This window comes from Ambystoma mexicanum, chromosome 11 (assembly GCF_040938575.1).
Source record: "Ambystoma mexicanum isolate Mex_15411 chromosome 11, UKY_AmexF1_1, whole genome shotgun sequence".
NCBI lineage: Eukaryota > Metazoa > Chordata > Amphibia > Caudata > Ambystomatidae > Ambystoma > Ambystoma mexicanum.
This window is the reverse complement of record NC_090934.1, coordinates 2,676,148-2,695,175: the sequence shown is the minus strand read 5'-3', so window position 1 is coordinate 2,695,175 and position 19,028 is coordinate 2,676,148. Positions and strand designations below refer to the sequence as shown.

At 44.3% G+C, this 19,028-nt stretch overlaps 1 protein-coding gene across 1 annotated transcript in view; it reads right to left on the bottom strand.

Moving 5' to 3' along the window:
- Positions 1-19,028, bottom strand: part of LOC138502971 (zinc finger protein 271-like) — a 364,755-nt gene that overhangs the window by 250,684 nt on the left and 95,043 nt on the right. Inside the window, exon 2 of the mRNA XM_069622378.1 lies at positions 12,225-14,861. Within this exon, the coding sequence (XP_069478479.1) occupies positions 12,225-14,153 (1,929 nt within the window). The 5' untranslated portion in view covers positions 14,154-14,861. The remainder of the gene's footprint in view (positions 1-12,224; positions 14,862-19,028) is intronic.

The following is a 19,028-nucleotide window of genomic DNA, read 5'->3' as shown; positions in this document are numbered from 1 at the left end:
CACCCCACAGTTCTACACCAGAGCGGGGATGTGATGCTAGGAGTCTCGGCCCAGATAGTGCACAGCTGGTCGTCCAGGCACTGTTCCTCTTGGTACGCGCGTCTTTCCAACAGCCCAGGGCGAGTCCCTCCTTCCCAGGTCCAAGTATAGTTCTCTTATTAGGTGCTGCATGTCAATCATCATGAAGTGTCAGCTCTTCGAGAAGCTTCTAGGCTCACCCTTCCGGGCAGTAAACATATTTTCGCTTGGAAAGTTACAAGACTGGAAACAGCCAGTCTTGGCTCCCAGGCTTCGGGCACTGTGTTTTGAGAAGATCTAACATTCTTGCCTTATCAGTGCACCTGACTCGCAGAGCGAAGACGAGCAAAGCTGTGTAAAGCTGTGCCTGGCTCCCAAGGGCTGCGTAAAGCCTCTTGCAAATGCTAGATGTTTTATGTCTTCAGGAAAGGACTTCGCAATTAACCCCTTGCAAGCATGCAGGCTCACCCAGTTCGAGAGGCCTGGTTGATGTCAGCATTTTCCTCCACGCTTCGAATAGGCTCTAATACACACAAGATAGCTCAGTGGGTTAGTGCAAATGCAGGTTACTGCAAGCGCCTAGCAGCTTATCATGACACCTTTGTAGCCTAAAAAATGCAACATTAAAGCAAGTTTCCTCTCACTGGAATATGAGTTACCACCAGACACTTTAACATAATGCCTAAATCCTTTGCACCATTGGGCCCACAATATCTTTGCAGGACCCGGAGTAGGCATGAACACAGGCGGCCCCGTTATGCCGGGCATAGCCATCTTCGCTCACTCTTCACACAGTATTGTGCACTCCTGTATATGGTACCACACTTGATATATGTCTCCCTTGCTTCCGCAACACCTGTCGACTGTAAAAACTCTTGATTTTGCTTCCTGCACTGTATTCTCACTTCCACTGCTTTTCCATTCCTTGAGTTGCTTCTCTGCATCTCTAAATAGTCCTTGTGCTGCTTCTGCACTGTATTACACGTCCTAACTCCTTTTATTGCATGTGCACTGTGCCTCAGCTTTCACTGCTCATATTGGCTTCACCACACCTCTTAATTGCTTCTTTGTACAGCACTGCTTCTTCACTGTTTTACACTTCCTAATTGCTTGACTTGTTTATGCCTCAGCTCTCACTGCTCTCGCTCCCGTTGCTGCTGCCCTTGCTTCAGATCCTTTTCCTTCCTTTATTATCCCTTAATTATAATAACACAGTTCGCTGCTGAATGCCCCTATTTCTTCCCTTGACATCCACAGACTTCACACGATCACAACTAGCCTTACACTAGTCAGTACCTCTCTTAACACTCCTAGCCCTCCAAAAAATGACTGCACGGTCACCAACACTAACCAGTCCAAACTACCAGGCTACTGGCCAGCAGCCCACCCAGACCTCTTAACCCGCAATAACAGACTAGGCTCGAGACTCAACATTACACCCAGCAAATTGCCCACAAAACCCAAGATTAAGGAGACCAATAAGAACGGTACTAATACTAACAATATTGCATCTCTGAAAGGAGCTCTACTGAATGTCAGATCCCTTGTCGCTCATCCCACTGAAATCGCTGACACTATCCTCTCAACGAACCTCGACTTGCTGGCTATTACAGAAACATGGCTACACGAGGCAGCAGGACCCCACTTATCACTTGCTGTAACCAACAACTACTCTATCCTTAGAGCGGATAGACCTAATGCGCGTGGAGGAGGTGTAGCATTCATCTTCAAGTCCACACTTGACCTCAGATCTATCACTTCCCCTCCTCTAGAATCATGCGAGCATCTCACCATCAAAATACAAACCACCCCTAAGAGTACAATTACCTTGCAACTAATATATAGACCCCCGGGTCCCACAGATACCTTTGAGGAAGATATTACTTCACTTATAGCTGAGAATTCCAAACCTATCTCACAAAATATCATTCTAGGAGACTTTAACCTTGGGTTCAATGACCCTAATGACACTCCTGCCTCACCCCTCGCTAACGCCCTATCTGAGCATAACTATACCCAAATCAACACACTGCCGACCCATCAGAAGGGCAGAACCATCGACTGGGTCGCGGCCCATAATTGTGACATTACCTGCAAAATACCCCAACCTCTTGCATGGACTGACCACTTCCTCATACCTTTTGACATCAGCATCAACAACCCTAATCCTAAACACTGCCCTCTCGCACCCGCCTGTCTAACTAGAAACAAGCACAACATTTCGGCGGACACCATCACACCACTAGTTCTCCCCATCCTCAACTCGCTCCCCGTCACTGCGGACCTCAGCCTCCTAGTCAACACCTACAATTACGCCATGACTAACGCCATTGACGCCGTGGCCCCCCTAAAGTTACGCAAAGGCAAACCTAGAGCGCATCTAAATTCCTGGTTCACCCCCGAACTTAAAATCCTCAGAAAGAAGGCCAAACTGGAAACTATATGGAAAACTACACCCTCAGTCGAAAACAAAACCAATCTCCTGACTATCTCCTCCCTTTACAAAAAAGAGATAATCCGCACTAAGAAGGAAGTCTATAATGTGAGAATTGACAAAGCAGAATACTCTGCTAAAGAACTCTTCACCATCCTGAAGGAATTAGAAAACCCCAACCCTCCAATAGACACTTGCATGAAAGACCAGCCCTGGTGCGCTAGCGTCCAATCGGCCCTTGTCAACAAAATTAGCAGCCTTCAAACCAAAATTGAGGCTAAACGACTACAACTATCTAACAGCAACCCATCCACCCCCAGCACATCCACCCCTACTAACACCACCACTGGCTTCACATTCAGAAAGGTCACCATACCGGAAGTCCAAAAAATTATAGCGTCCCTCAAGCCTTCTAATTGCAAAGGGGACAGCTGCCCTGCCCAGATCATCAAAGACGCAGCAAGAGACCTCTCACCCTTCATCTCCAAACTCATTAACCTATCCTTCTCCACCAACTCTATACCCGACAATTTGAAACAGTCATGGGTCCTCCCCCTCCTAAAAAAACAATCCCTAGACCCGGCCATTCCCACAAACTACAGGCCTATCACTACAGTCCCGTTCTTACTAAAAATCCTTGATAGAGTTGCCTACCTTCAAATTCAGGACTACTTAGAATCTAATCAACTGCTTGGGTTGCGTCAATCTGGCTTTCGACCACAACACGGAACAGAAACTGCCCTTGTTGACCTCAAGAGTCAGATTGATGACATCAAAGACAAAGGAAAAGTGGCCATCCTACTCCTCTTAGACCTCTCAGCAGCCTTTGACCTGGTCGATCATAAAATACTCTGCAACCACCTCTTATCTGCTGCCCACTTCTCCCCTTCGGCCGTCATGTGGATACAATCCTTCTTAGCCAATAGAACTATGAGAGTCTTCTCACTCACGGCTGCAGCAGACCCCATCCCCATCACTTGTGGTGTCCCACAAGGATCTTGCGTCTCTCCCACCCTTTATAACATCTTCACAAAACCTCTTTTTGATAAACTGGACCATCTGGGTGTCACCTACACAAATTACGCAGACGATACCCAGATCCTCCTGACCATCTCTGGCAACTACCAGGTGGACGCCACTAGGATTTACGATATTTTCTCCATTATTCAGGCATGGATGGCCACACATGGCCTCTGCCTGAATGATGAGAAGACGGAACTCCTCCTGGTCGGCTCCCCCAATAACCTACACAAACTCAGCCTAGACTATTCCAACTTCACCATTGATGGCAACATCATCCCCGTCGCTAATAACGTGAAAACCTTAGGCTTCTATCTTGACGCCAACACCAACCTCTCAAAACAAGTCAGCATGACTGCCTCTACCACCGCCTACACCGGGAAACTTATCAGAGCCTGCAAGCCGTTTCTGTCCACTAATAGCTGCCTTACCCTGGCTAGGGCGCTCATACAATCTAAGTTGGACTATTGCAACAGCCTCTACCTAGGAGCCAACTAAGGGATAATTAACAAACTCCAGGTCCTCCAAAACAACACGCTGCAAGCAGCTTTAAATAACCCCAGGAGAGAGCACATCTCCCCCATCAGAATTTCTTGCAAATGGCTCTCCATTCAACAAAAAATTGAGCTAAAAACACTTTGCCTTACTTACAAAGCCCTAAATCACCTTGCCCCCCAATATCTCACCAACAAACTGGCTTTGAAGCCAAACACTAGAATCACCAGATCTTCTAACACTCTCTGCCTCATTGTGCCTAGATTCACCTCTAAAAGAGCTGGCGGCGCAAGCTTCACGGTCCTCGCCCCTCAACTTTGGAACTCCCTGCCATTGAATATCAAATCGGCCGCCTCATTCCTTCTGTTCAGGAAGTTTGTCATTGGGTGGCTACTAGACAAAACTAAATCCAATCCAATACCCAACTAAGACCTCAACCATTGTATATTTTGTACATACTATCCTAATGTCCTAACTGCATGATCTAATTTTCGTTGTTTGCATAGTTTGCACACCTTCTCTGCATAATGTATAGCTGCTTCTTCTTTATATTTTGTACCTCTGTAACCTGTCTTTAAGCGCCCTTATACTCCAGGGTCTGGTGCGCTATATAAATAAAATAAACAAACAAACTGCCTGGGCGCATATGCAGCAACACATCGTCGCTACAAAATCGTCTTGGAGGAACTGGATTTGCTATCTCTGTCCACAGCCATAGCACACGCCATGCTACAAAACAGGCATTCGCTTGTACAGCGAGAAGTACGGTAAGCACAGCCAGCGCGCCGAATGGGGGTGAGTAGCTCTCGCAGGCTGCAATGGTGTTCGCTCGACGTTCTCTTGTAGAGATTAGGGTATTGCAATTACTGGGCGCAAGGGAGCACTTACTGATAGTAAAGCGAGGCAAGACGTCCCACGTAGGCCGCTGCAACGCTCGTGGCAGAGCAGAGCAGCTTGTCTTGCTGCTGGGGGTCCACACGCCACAGATCCTCATCGCCAATGTTATGTTGGAAACTGGGAGATACACAGCATTTGGTTATAAGCTTTATTTCTTAAGTTAATATGATAAAGGACCCCCAACAGAGCCAGTGCAGTTACAAGCAGCTCTGCAATTCTCCAACTGGCAAAACATAGAATACCACAAAAGAAACCAAGAACACTCTGATAAGAACACTCTGATAACATTAGACCATCTATAAGAGATAACTCTATGTGACATGGTGGCATTCCAACCAAGACACATTATAACAGTTTAATTACCACTACAAAACACAATTCATGCTCTATACGGGTGCCTACCTAAAGCCACTACACTACCTCCAAGATACATTTGTTGCTTATCCTATATTTTTCTTATAGACACTATCATGTGGCAAGCTTCCAACTATAATCCTCGCACATCTGCTCTCGTGCCTCTGCTGTTTGTGACGGGATAATGCATGTTTCTCAGTCTGAACCTTTTGGCATTGCTGGGACGCTGCATGTGCATCCCCAATAGGACGCCATGTGGATTTCTGGTGGATTTACTGCAAGCAGGGTCAATTCACTGATGTTGGCCTTAAAGTAGAGGATTTATCTTCAGTATCATGCTGGAGGTAACTCCTTTATTTCAAGGTCAATCTGAGAATTTCTCACTGTGCTAATTCCATTACTGCCCAAAAAGAAAAGGTGGGGATAACAGAATGACCACCACTATCTTTTTTCTCTATCCATTGAATTCAGTGAAGGGTAGCATTTCGGTATGGAAAGGCACTCTTCCAGTCTGGAAGATACTTGTTATGCATGTAAACAGAAGTCTTGGTTATTATACTCTGTCTTAAATTATAGTAACCCTTTTTTAGTCATAGACTAAACGACAGGAAACAGCCACTTGTATTTAACAAAACCTCACAGGTACGTCAAAGAGAATAACTAGTTAAATACTTAGAAGGGTGTTATGGTCAAGGATATTTATACTGCACACTATCACCACTGTAGTGGTCCACTGGCGCTCTGGCGGATCTGAGACGGGAAAAGGGTGGGATGATATGATATGGCATTTGTAACATGCCTATACACAAGTGTTTCAAGGCGCAACAACGCAAGGGAGGGGAACAAAGGGAGGACGGACAACGACCCTACTAGGCCAGGTGTCAATCAGATCGCACAAGTGCGTGGGAAGGGGGCAGGGACAGTGCAGTACATGGGAAAGATGATAACAAAAAGTAAATAAACGGCCAGCATGTGGCAAGTGCATGGGTAAGTGTGGGCTGGTAGGGAGATTGTAGGTATACAGAACAGTCCCCAAGTGTGGGGGTTGCCAGGTCGGCAGTGCAGGTGTGTGATGCTGGCGGGGGAAGGACCTGGGCCCGAGATCAGAGAGTGTCCAGGTAGCCAGTGCATTTCCGGTTACAGCCAGGTCAGCAGAGGAGAGGAGGAGAAAAGACAGAAGCAAAGAGAAAGGTTTTGAGGTGCTTCTGGAACCGTAGATGGTTCTCTTCAAGTTTAAGGGAGGCACAGAGGCTGTTCCATAGGGAGGCACCAGCCGAAGAAAGAGATCTACCACCAACTTGTTGCTTGGAGAAGCGACTGACCCTGAGGGAGTTGGAGGCGGATGATCTAAGAGCTTGAGAAGGAAGATATTTAGGAAGAGAGAGTTGAAGGTATTGAAGCCCCAGAAGCCCTTGAGAATGATGTATAGGGTTTTCACTTAATCCACGCAGCCACTGGGAGCCAATGCAGAGATTTCAGTCCTGGAGAGATACGATCCCCGGGCTTGAGGCAAAGGACAAATCTTGCAGTTGCAGAGGGCGGAGAGTAGAAGCAGGCAGATTCAGAAAGAGTCTGTTACAATATTCTGGCCTAGAGAGAACCACAGCTCTGGAGACCGTGAGCTTCTGAGGGAAGGAGAGGAAAGGAAGAATACCTCTGAGGAGGTGCAGCTGGTAGTGTGACTTCTTAGAGAAGTCAGAGATGTGAGTCGAGAAGGAGAGTGTGGAGTTGAAGATGACCACAAGGTTTTTAGCCTTGCAGGTGGGAGCAGGAAGAGGGCCAAGGGAGGCCGGCCAGAGAGCTACAGGGTAGGAGGGAGCGGGTGTGCAGAGGAGGAGACGCTCAGTCTTACTGGCATTGAGGCAGAGGTCATTGGCGGCACACCACTCCTGGATAGCAGACAGAAAGTCAGAGATGAGTGAAGGAGAAGAGGAGGCCGAGGGTAGCCTGAAAATTAGCTGGGTGTCATCCGCATAGCACTGAAAGTTGGGGCATAGAGCGGCGATGCAGTGGGCTAGGAGTGTTAGGTATTGGTTGAACAGCCAGGGAGAGAGGTTAGACCCCTGGGGGACACCACAGGTAGAGAAAAAGATAGCGAAGAGGAAGGACCCAAGTTGGACCTGGGACGGTCGGTCGGAGAAGAAAGAAGCCAGCCAAGCCAGATCCTGACCAGCGCTACCCCGGTTATCACAGCGACGGTTCAGCAGGTTGGCATGGTTGACAGTATCAAAGGCAGAAGAGAGATCAAGCAAGATGAGGACGCAAGGGGTGTTAGAGTCAAGGTTGGAGAGCAGGTCTTCACAGATTTTCAGGAGAGCAGTTTCCGTGCTTCAGGAAGCTATGAAGCCAGACTGATGGTCATGAAGACAACCAACAGATTCAGTGTGGAGATTAAGCAAGGAGCTTGCCCAGGAAGGGATGGAGATTGGGCGATAGTTAGCCGGGCAGGAGGGGTCGGAAGAGGGTTTCTTAAGAAGAGGGTGCACGAGGGAGTGATTCAGGGGGATGGGAAGACTCCAGTGGAGAAGAAGTGATTGCAGAAATCAGCCAGGGCAGGAGCCAGGGAGTCAATATGGCCCTTGATGGTTTTGGAGGAACAGGGGTGAACCTGTTTTGACAAGACTTTCATAGATCTAGAAACCTCATTAGCGGAGAACAGGGGAAAGGCAAAGAAGGAGGGAGGAGAGGTCGCTGCATAAGGGCCAGAGGAAGAACAGGGAGTAGGGGGAGGGAAGGGATAGGAAGAGAGAGAGGACAGGATGTCCTCAGTTTTAGAGATAAAGTGAGAAGCCAGTGCTGTGCAGAGGGCCTGGGAAGGGACAGGAGAGGTAGAGACTGTGGCAGGATTGGCCAGTTCCTTGCAGATTTTAAAGAGTTCAGCCAAGTTGTTAGATGCCACAGAGATGCCGGTTTGGATATAAGTTCTCTTCTTGGTTAGGACAGAGAGCCAGATGGTTTAGTAAAGTTCAGCGGGGAAAAAGAGCAAGAGAGCTGTTATGTACTGTTTGCAGCATCCGTTCGGTTAACAATTTGCTGAGCTTAGGTGTGCTTTTCGATTGGTAGCCATCATGTGTTGTTGTGCAAGGCTATGTGCGTTCTGTTCTGTTGTTGCGATGTAGTGAAGTGTGTGCAGTTTGTAGTGCTTTGGAGGTGTGGTTGTGTAAAGTGTGAGAGTTGCAGTCAGAGGGGAGAGATTCTTTAGTGGGGGTGGTTAGTGACATCGCTATTTAGAGGCGACGCATGCTAATCTTTTCAATTCTGTCTAGATGTGATGCCATTGCTAATCTTTGCAATTCTGTCTAGATGTGATGCCATGCTAATCTTTGCAATTCTGTCTAGATGTGATGCCATGCTAATCTTTGCAATTCTGTCTAGATGTGATCCAAGCTAGTATTACAATTCCTTCTAGACGTGACGCAATGCTAATCTTCACAATTCTGTCTAGATGGGAGGTGAGCTAGTATTACAATTGTTTTTAGATGTGACAGAGGCTAATCTTCACATCTGTCTGGGTACGAAGCAGGCTACTATTACAGTTCTGTCTAGATATGACGCAATGCTAATCTTTGCAATTCTGTCTAGATGTGGTGCAAACTGACATTCCCAAGTCGGTCTAGATGCGACGCCAGCTAATCTTTACAATCCTATCTAGGTGTGGTGCAATCTGAAATTCACAATTCTGTCTAGGTTTGATGCAAGCTAGTATTATAGTTTTGTCTAAATATTATGCTAGTTAATCTTCACAATTCTGTCTAGAAATGATTCCTGCTAGTATTACAGTTCTTTCTATATATGAAGCAAGTTAATCTTCACAAATCAGTCTAGATATGATGCAAGCTAGTATTACAGTTCTGTCTAGATATGACATAATACTAATCTTTACAATTCTGTCTATTTGTTATGCTGGCTCATATCTGCAATTTTATGTGGACTAGCTAGCAGAGAGCAGTGTACCTAGTTGTGAGATTTTGCTCGCTGATATCTTGATGTGAGATAATCAGTATATCTGGCACAAACAGAGTAAATGTGAAATGCTGCTATCTGGCAGCCAGGTTATCTGGCATAATCAGGCTTAATGCTGCCATCTGGCACAATCCAGCTAGATGTGAAATCCTGCTATTTGGCACAATCTGGCTAAATGCAAAATGGTGCTAACGTGCACAATCAGGCTGTCTGGTACAGAAAGGTTATCTGGCATAATCAGGCTCAATTTTATGTTATGGTTTAGGATATTTATACCGCACACTATCAACGCCAATTGGACCCGTGGTGCTCTGGCGGATCTGAAAGTTAAGAGGGTAGAATCAGTTGGTGGGTGTAGCAGGATAAAGGTAGAGAGAAATTAGTGGTGTTCTGTTGACATCTTCAGTTCGGTGAGCGCTGTTCGCTGAGCATGGGTGCGGTTTCCGGGTCTGTGGGCTCCCATTACCTGTTGTGAAATACAATGCGTGATTTGTTTTGTTGCAGTGCAGTGAAGTGCTTGTGGTTTGGGGTGGAGGAGAGTGGTTGTGTTTGTTTAGCGTTTGAGAGGGGCGTGCCAAGAGTTGAGGTTTTAGCAGTTGGGTTAGTGGGGTTATATCATCCTTTCGGGCATCTGTCTTTTGTTTCTTTCTATGGTCTTGTTGTCTGTTGGAGCATTCTCCTGCGGTTCATTCGCCGGGTTCTGCACAAGGCGGTGGCCTATATCTGAGGCTGTCTAGTGCTCTGAGGGAGGGACAGGAGGTGAGGGCCTCCCCCACCCAGGTTTGAGATTGCTACGGTTATCAATTGTTTTTTGATCGTGAGAGTGCTATGTACAACATTGTCTCTCTTTATTCCTATGGGGTGGTCCCCTCCCTATGAGTTCTAAGTGCTCTCTTTCCTGTCAGGTGTTAGTATTTAATGTCTGGCGAGGGGGCTTTGCTTTGTAGGTACAAGATTCATTTTGGTTCTGTGGCAAAGAGACCATTTTGTAGTAGTTTCCTAAATTTTAGGTGGTCCTTTGTATTTCGGATGTCTTTCGGGAGGGTGTATCAGGTTTTTGCTACCAGATGAGAGAAGGAGGATCCCCATAGCTTTTCCATTGTGTAAGGTTTTGGTCCAAGGCATATATTGTTGCATGATCTGAGTGTTCTGGTTGGTTGGCAAATAGTTTTTTCATTTGTAGGAATTCTCCTCCTTGGCCGTGGATTGCTCTGTGTGTTATGCACATTGTTTTGAATGTGGTTCGTTGTTTGACTGGAAGCCAGTGTAGCATTTTTAGTGCTGGGTTGATGCGGTCCTTCGTGATAGTTTGAGGAGGAGTTTTGGATATGTTGCAGTTTCTTCAGTAGGTGTTCTGGCATTTCAAGGTAGAGGCTGTTGGCATACCCAACTCTTGACAGGATGAGGGCGATGATTGTCAGTGTCTTATGGGTGAAATACAGGAATGGTAGGATATTTTTTACCGAGTGTAGGAGGAAAAACACATTTCTTGGTTATTGCATTTACTTATGGTTCTAACGTTAGCATGTTGTCTATTAGGATTCCCAGATTTTGGACTATTTTTGATGGTGTGGGTGCTGTTCCTAGTTCTGTGGGACATAGGTATTATTTTCCGGGTTTTTGGATACAATCATTATTTCTGTATTGCCTGGGTTGGGTGTTAGGCTGTTTGTGTTCATCCAGTCCTAGAGTCCTTTGAGACATTCTCCCAGCGTTGTGTTTTCTTCTTGTGTATCTTTGATTTTATAGCTGATTTGTGTGTCGTCTGCATAGATGTAGCACGTAAGGTTGTATTCTGTAATGGCCTTGAATAGCAGCGCAAGGTAGATGTTGAAGAACAGTGGGGATAGGGATGATCCTTGTCGGTGTCCCGTGGAGTGGATTTGAAGGGTTTTATCCAGACAGTTTCCGTTCTATTTGTTAGGAATGATTTTATCCAGAGTATGGCTAAGTCTGTTATTCCTATTTCTTCCATTCTCTTGATGAGGATGTCATGGTTGACTGTGTCGAAAGCTGCAGAGAGGTCGAGTAGAATTAGGGCAGAGTTTGTGCCGGAGTCTGCGTTTGTCTTTAGGTCATCCCAGATGGATAGGTGTGCCGGTCCTGTTCCCCCTTGGGTTTAAAGCCAACTTGTGCATGGTCCAGCATCTGGTGTTTTTCTACGTGTTCTTGTCTTAGTTTGTAGAAGTAGGTTTCTAGTAGTTTAGTTGGGTAGGAAATGTTGAAATCGGTCTGTAGTTGAAGAGGTCTTCCACATCTCCTCCCGTGACCTTGAATAGTGGTTTCATGTGCACCAATTCGAATTATCTCGGTACTGTTCCTGTTGCGAGTGACAGGTTAAAAAGTATTTAACAGTAATAGTATTTTGCACAATGTAATCTATTCAACCCCCCCCCCCCGAGTATATACCTGTAGTGTGAATCCTATGCACATGTAGGCTTGCTTGTGTTTTAGTCTTTCATCAATCATGAATTGTTTTAAATAACTGGAAGTTTGATCTTGCAGGGAGATAATATGCACTGCTCAAAACACATTTTCAGAAATCACTTAATTGGCGAGTCATCAATTATTCATGAATCCAAATAACAAGACATGTTTTGGGCATCCGAGCAGTCGATATCAACACTTTTTATGAATTTCCAATGTCGCCATAGGTCACAGATTCTCCTGAAAGTCTTCATTTAGAACATGTACATGGCTCCCACCCGTGTGATTTTTTTGTGATGTATGAATAGGTCAGGCTTTGCTGCAAATAGTGTTATTTCTCTGATGTATCACAGGTTTCTCATACGCTTGTAAGCTTCATCACAACGAGAACATGTAAGTGTGATTTCTATGGTGCAGCCCTAGTTTACCTTATTGCTTGAAAGACATTGCATTCAGAACACATTTATGGTTTCTCATCAGTGTACTTTCTCTGATGTATCACAGGTTTCTCATTACGCTTGTAAGCTTTATCACATTGAGATTTCTCTGATGTATCACAAAATTATCATTTTGCTTGAAAGCCTGATCACATTGAGGACACATATGGCTTCCCCACAGCGTGTTTTCTCTGATCAAGCAATAGTTCGCTCTTTCGCTTGAAAGCCTTGCCACATTCAGAACATGTGTATGGTTTTACCTCAGTGTGAATTCTCTGATGACTCAATAGATTACCCCTTTGCTTGAAAGCTTTATCACATTCAGAACATGTGTATGGTTTCACCCCAGTGTGATTTCTCTGATGAATCAATAGAGTACCCCTTTGCTTGAAAGCCATATCACATTCAGTACATGTATACGGTTTCTCCCCAGAGTGAATTCTCTGATGACACAATAGTTCACTCTTTCGCTTGAAAGATTTATTACATTCAGAACATGTATATGGTTTCTCCCCAGTGTGAATTCTCTGATGACTCAATAGTTCACTCTTTTGCTTGAAAGCTTTATCACATTCAGAACATGTATATGGTTTCACCCCAGTGTGACTTCTCTGATGAATGATTAAATTACTCTTTTCCTTAAAAGCCTTACTACATTCAGAACATGCATATGGTGTCTCCCCAGTGTGCTTTCTCTGGTGTCTCAAAAGATTAGTCTTCCCAGCAAAAGACTTATCACATTCAGAACATGTATATGGTTTCTCCCCAGTGTGAATTCTCTGATGATGCAATAGTTGACCCTTTTGCTTGAAAGATTTATCGCATTCAGAACATGCAAATGGTTTCACCCCAGTGTGAGTTCTCTGATGAGTCAATAAATTACTCTTTCCTGTGAAAGACTTATCACATTCAGAACATGTGTACGGCTTCACCCCAGTGTGAATTCTGTGATGAATCAATAAATCACTCTTTCGCGTGTAAGCTTTATTACATACAGAACATGCATATGGTTTCACCCCAGTGTGAGTTCTCTGATGAAGCAATAAATTATTCTTCCCCGTGAAAGACTTATCACATTCAGAACATGTATATGGTTTCTCCCCTGTGTGAATTCTCTGGTGTGTCAAAAGACTACTCTTGTCTTTGAAAGACTTATCACATTCAGAACATGTATATGGTTTCCCCCAAGTGTGCATTCTCTGGTGTGTCAAAAGACTATTCTTGTCCGTGAAAGCCTTATCACATTCAGAACATGTATATGGTTTTTCTCGAGAGTGATTTCTCTGGTGTGTCAAAAGACTATTCTTGTCCATGAAAGCCTTATCACATTCAGAACATGAATATGGTTTCCCCCCAGTGTGATTTCTATGGTGTGTCAAAAGACTACTCTTGTCTTTGAAAGCCTTATCACATTCAGAACATGTATATGGTTTCTCCCCAGTGTGGTTTCTCTGATGTGTCAAAAGGCTAATCTTCACTGTGAAAGACTTATCACATTCCGAACATTTATATGGTTTCTCCCCAGTGTGACTTCTCTGATGACGCAATAGATGACCCCTTTGCTTGAAAGATTGATCACATTCAGAGCATGTATATGGTTTTCCCCCAGTGTGAGTTCTATGATGTATGAAAAGACTTTCCTTCACCGTGAAAGACTTTTCACATTCAGAACATGTATATGGTTTCACCCCAGTGTGAATTCTATGATGTGTCAAAAGATTCCTTTTCAACGTGAAAGACTTATCACATTCAGAACATGTATATGGTTTCACCCGAGTGTAACTTTTCTGATGTATCACAAGTTGATCATTTTGCTTGAAAGACTTATTAAATACAGAGCATGTATATGGTTTCACCCCATCAGGATTTCTGTGGTGAATCAATAGTTCACTCTTTTTCTTGAAAGCCTTACGTTGATGACATGCATATAGTTTCTCCCCAGTGTGAATTCTCCGATTCATCAATAGATTATTTGTTTCTGTAAAAGCCTTGTAGCATTGAAAACATTTATGTTCTTTCTCTTCAGTGAGAAATCTCTGATGTTGCCTTATATAACCAGTTTCATCGAAAGTTGTTTCACATTCAGAAAATTCCAAAGGTATCTCCATTGTGAGGGTGTTGATTTTTGAATAGTGATTTCTGTGTAAGGAGCTCCTTGTGCAATTCGAAATATTTACATAATGATCTTAATCTCTTGGTTGGTCTCACCAAGTCAGGTGCATTTTTGTACACATGTATGTCAAGAAAGAACCTCAGTCCTCGGACAGAACAAACAAGTCTTAAAATTAAAAAAAAAAGCTTGTGCTTGCAACCTTTCCATGTCCAGAGCAGTTTGTAGACTTGTGGTTTTCATGCTTTTGGGCTTTGATCCTAGCAGCTGCCACTGGAACATCAGCACCACAGCAGGGGTGCCATTGATTCTGAAGCATCAAATCCAAAGCTGGTGTTGAGCACCTTTTTTTTAACTGAATGTGGTGCAAAGCATGAAAATGCCCTGCCTCTACTTTAAGGTGGCAGCCACTCCTATTAGCCTCTCATCAGTGTAGTTGACACAGGTGACCTCTGTATTGAGTGGTACTGACTGGACATAGGCACTAGATGTTTCCTCCAAAATCATTAATAATTGCCCCTTTATTTTGCTGTGAAATGTCTTCAGTCTGCGAAATATTTTCGCACAGTAACAGACTCGCGGCTGGTAGTGACTGTCATGAGCAAGAACACGTTTCCGAGGCCCAGCTATAAGAGGAAACTTTCTTTTAATAAACAAAAACTTTTAAAACCATTTCACTGTTTTCCATGCTTCCTGCTTTGTTGCCCTGTTGGAAAGAAAAGGAAAAACAGGATTAGTGTTCCATAAGAGACAAATACATATTTCTTGTTTTAAAAAGAAAATGTGAACAATCAAAAAGGCACTTTTCAGCTTAAGACATTTCAGTAGAAGTTCAGGATTTCATATGGATACCGAGTTAAATGAATATAGTAATGTGCCTTCAATATCATGGAAAGGGTTAAGACAGATATCAATAACCAAGCGACACATGGACAATTCCCACATCATGCCTTGGCACATAAATTAATAAAGGTGTGACCCACTAGCCCACAGCCAGGATTAACACAATGTGGTGACGTGTGGTCACTGAAGTCTAAGAAATGGCCAACCTGTCAGTCAGTCATGGCTGGTTTTGTCAAGTCGAAGGTAGATAGGAACTCTGCACCACCCAGTTTATTGAGTAAATCATCGATCTATGGCATGGGGTAGGCGTCGAAAGCAGAAATGGTGTTAACCTGTCGGAAGTCGATACAAAACTGCCAGGGGTGGTTGGGTTTTGTTACCAAAACAATTGGGGAGGGCCAGCGACTAGAAGAGGGCCCTATAATGTTGGCTCTTTACATAGTTTCCATCTGGGCTGTGCAGGTGAGCAGCAAGGCTCCTTGACCCTATCTGGGCTTGCTTAGCTATTTTATTTAATGTTTTTGGCCCCCCAGTCCCTGGTTTCTACCCGCTCCTCTGCCACATCCTTTCCCTTCCTCCTCACACCTCCCTGCCCACCCTCCGGTCCTGATTGGCTGCCTGTATGTAGCTTAGTGAATCCTCTGCCCGCAGCTCAACCTGCACGCCACTTTTCATCTGGACAGTGCAGGTGAGCAGCAAGGCTCCTTGACCATCTTTGGGCTTGCTTAGCCATTTTGTTGAATTGTTGTGGCCCCCCCCAGCCCCTGGTTTCGACCCGCTCTTTTGCCACGTCCTTTCCCTTCCTCCTCCCACTCCCTGCCCGCCCTCCCGCCCTGATTGGCTGCCTCCTGTGTGTAGCTTGGTGAATCCTCTGCACGCAGCTCGGCCTGCACGCCGCTTTCCATCTGGGCTGTGCAGGTGAGAAGCAAGGCTCCTTGACCCTCTCTGGGCTTGCTTAGCCATTTTGTTTAATTTTTCGGGCCCCTCAGCCCCTGGTTTCTACCCCCTCTTCTGCCACGCCCTTCCCCTTCCTCCTCCCGCCTCCCTGCCCACCCTCTGGCACTAATTGGCTGTGCCTCATGGTCATAACGGACCCTCACAGGGCAGCCCTCTACCCATGCAGCCCTGCAGCTACGGGCCCAGAGGCAAAGTGCGGCTCAAACTGTGGCGACTCCACATCGTGTCTGCAGGTGTCAGCAGGAGAAGCCAGTGGCCAGCCGTCAACCCACAGCAACTAAAAAAGTAAGTGTGGCATGGGTGGGGAGTAAAGCAATCACTCTACTCCAGAAAGGCCTGCCACTCTACATGACCTTACCAAAAACAAAGACTGCCAGGCGAACATCACTTACATCACTCATACTTAGATAGAATTGTGACCATCAGCCTGCGTCTATCCGAGACAGGATTGTAAATGCTGCCTTGCATCGCATCTAGACAATTTATGAATGTTAGCAAAGTTTCACACTTACATAGAATTGTGAGGGTTAGTAAGTACCACATTAGAAATAATTGTGAACATTAGCCTGCGTTGCATCTAGATAGGACTGTGAAGGTTAGCAAATGCCACACTTAGGTGGAATTGTGAATGTTAGCATGTGCCACACTTAGACGGAATTGTGAACATTAGGCTGCATCACATTTAGATAGAATTGTGAATGTAAGTATGTGCCACACTTAGATGGAATTGTGAACATTAGTCTGCGTCACATCTAGATAGAATTGTGAATGTTAGCATGTCCCACACTTAGGTGCAATTGTGAACATTAGTCTGCGTCACATCTAGATAGAATTGTGAATGTTAACATGAGCCACACGTTAGCAAGTGCCACATTTAGATAGAATTGTGAGGATTAGTAAGTACCACATTAGATAGAATTGTGAACATTAGCCTGCATCGCATCTAGATAGAATTCTGAATGTTAGCATGTGCCACACTTCGATGGAATCATGAACACTAGCCTGCATCACATCTAGATATGATTGTGAATGTTAGCATGTGCCACACTTCGATGGAATCATGAACACTAGCCTGCATCACATCTAGATAGGATTGTGAATGTTAGCATGTGCCACACTTCGATGGAATCATGAACACTAGCCTGCATCACATCTAGATATGATTGTGAATGTTAGCATGTGCCACACTTAGATGGAATTGTGAACATTAGCCTGCATCACATCTTGATATGATTATAAATGTTCGCAAGGGCTACACTTAGATAGAATTGTGAATGTTAGCATGTGCCACACTTCGATGGAATCATGAACACTAGCCTGCGTCGCAGCTAGATAGATTTCTGAAGGTTAGCAAGTGCTACACTTAGATAGAATTGTTAGGGTTAGTATGTACCACATTAGATAGAATTGTGAATGTTAGCATGTGCCACACTTAGATGGAATTGTGAAGATTAGTCTGAGTCACATCTAGATAGAATTGTGAATGTTAACATGAGCCACACGTTAGCAAGTGCCACATTTAGATAGAATTGTGAGGATTAGTAAGTACCACATTAGATAGAATTGTGAACATTAGCCTGCATCGCATCTAGATAGAATTCTGAATGTTAGCATGTGCCACACTTCGATGGAATCATGAACACTAGCCTGCATCACATCTAGATATGATTGTGAATGTTAGCATGTGCCACACTTCGATGGAATCATGAACACTAGCCTGCATCACATCTAGATAGGATTGTGAATGTTAGCATGTGCCACACTTCGATGGAATCATGAACACTAGCCTGCATCACATCTAGATATGATTGTGAATGTTAGCATGTGCCACACTTAGATGGAATTGTGAACATTAGCCTGCATCACATCTTGATATGATTATAAATGTTCGCAAGGGCTACACTTAGATAGAATTGTGAATGTTAGCATGTGCCACACTTCGATGGAATCATGAACACTAGCCTGCGTCGCAGCTAGATAGATTTCTGAAGGTTAGCAAGTGCTACACTTAGATAGAATTGTTAGGGTTAGTATGTACCACATTAGATAGAATTGTGAATGTTAGCATGTGCCACACTTAGATGGAATTGTGAAGATTAGTCTGAGTCACATCTAGATAGAATTTGAATGTTAGCATGTCCCACACTTAGATGGAATTGTGAAGATTAGCCTGTGTCGCATCTAGATAGGATTAAGAATGTTAGCATGTGCCACACTTAGATGGAATTGTGAACATTAGTCTGCGTCACATCTAGATAGAATTGTGAATGTTAGCATGTCCCACATTTAGATGCAATTGTGAACATTAGTCTGAGTCACATGTAGATAAAATTGTGAATGTTAGCATGTGCCACACTTAGATGGAATTGTGAAGATTAGCCTGTGTCGCATCTAGATAGAATTGTGAATGTTAGCATGTACTACACTTAGATGCAATCGTGAACATTGGTCTGCGTCACATCTAGATAGAATTGTGAATGTTAACATGAGCCACACGTTAGCAAGTGCCACATTTAGATAGAATTGTGAGGATTAGTAAGTACCACATTAGATAGAATTGTGAACATTAGCCTGCATCGCATCTAGATAGAATTCTGAATGGAAGCATGTGCCAGACTTAGATGGAATCATGAACACTAGCCTGCGTCGCATCTATATAGGATTATAAATGTTAGCAAGTGGCACACTTAGATAGAATTGTGAATGTTAGCATGTGCCACACTTAGATGGAATCATGAACACTAGCCTGCGTCGCAGCTAGATAGATTTCTGAAGGTTAGCAAGTGCTACACTTAGATAGAATTGTTAGGGTTAGTATGTACCACATTAGATAGAATTGTGAATGTTAGCATGTGCCACACTTAGATGGAATTGTGAAGATTAGCCTGTGTCGCATCTAGATAGGATTAAGAATGTTAGCATGTGCCACACTTAGATGGAATTGTGAACATTAGTCTGCGTCACATCTAGATAGAATTGTGAATGTTAGCATGTACCACACTTAGATGCAATCGTGAACATTAGTGTGCGTCACATCTAGATAGAATTGTGAATGTTAACATGAGCCACACGT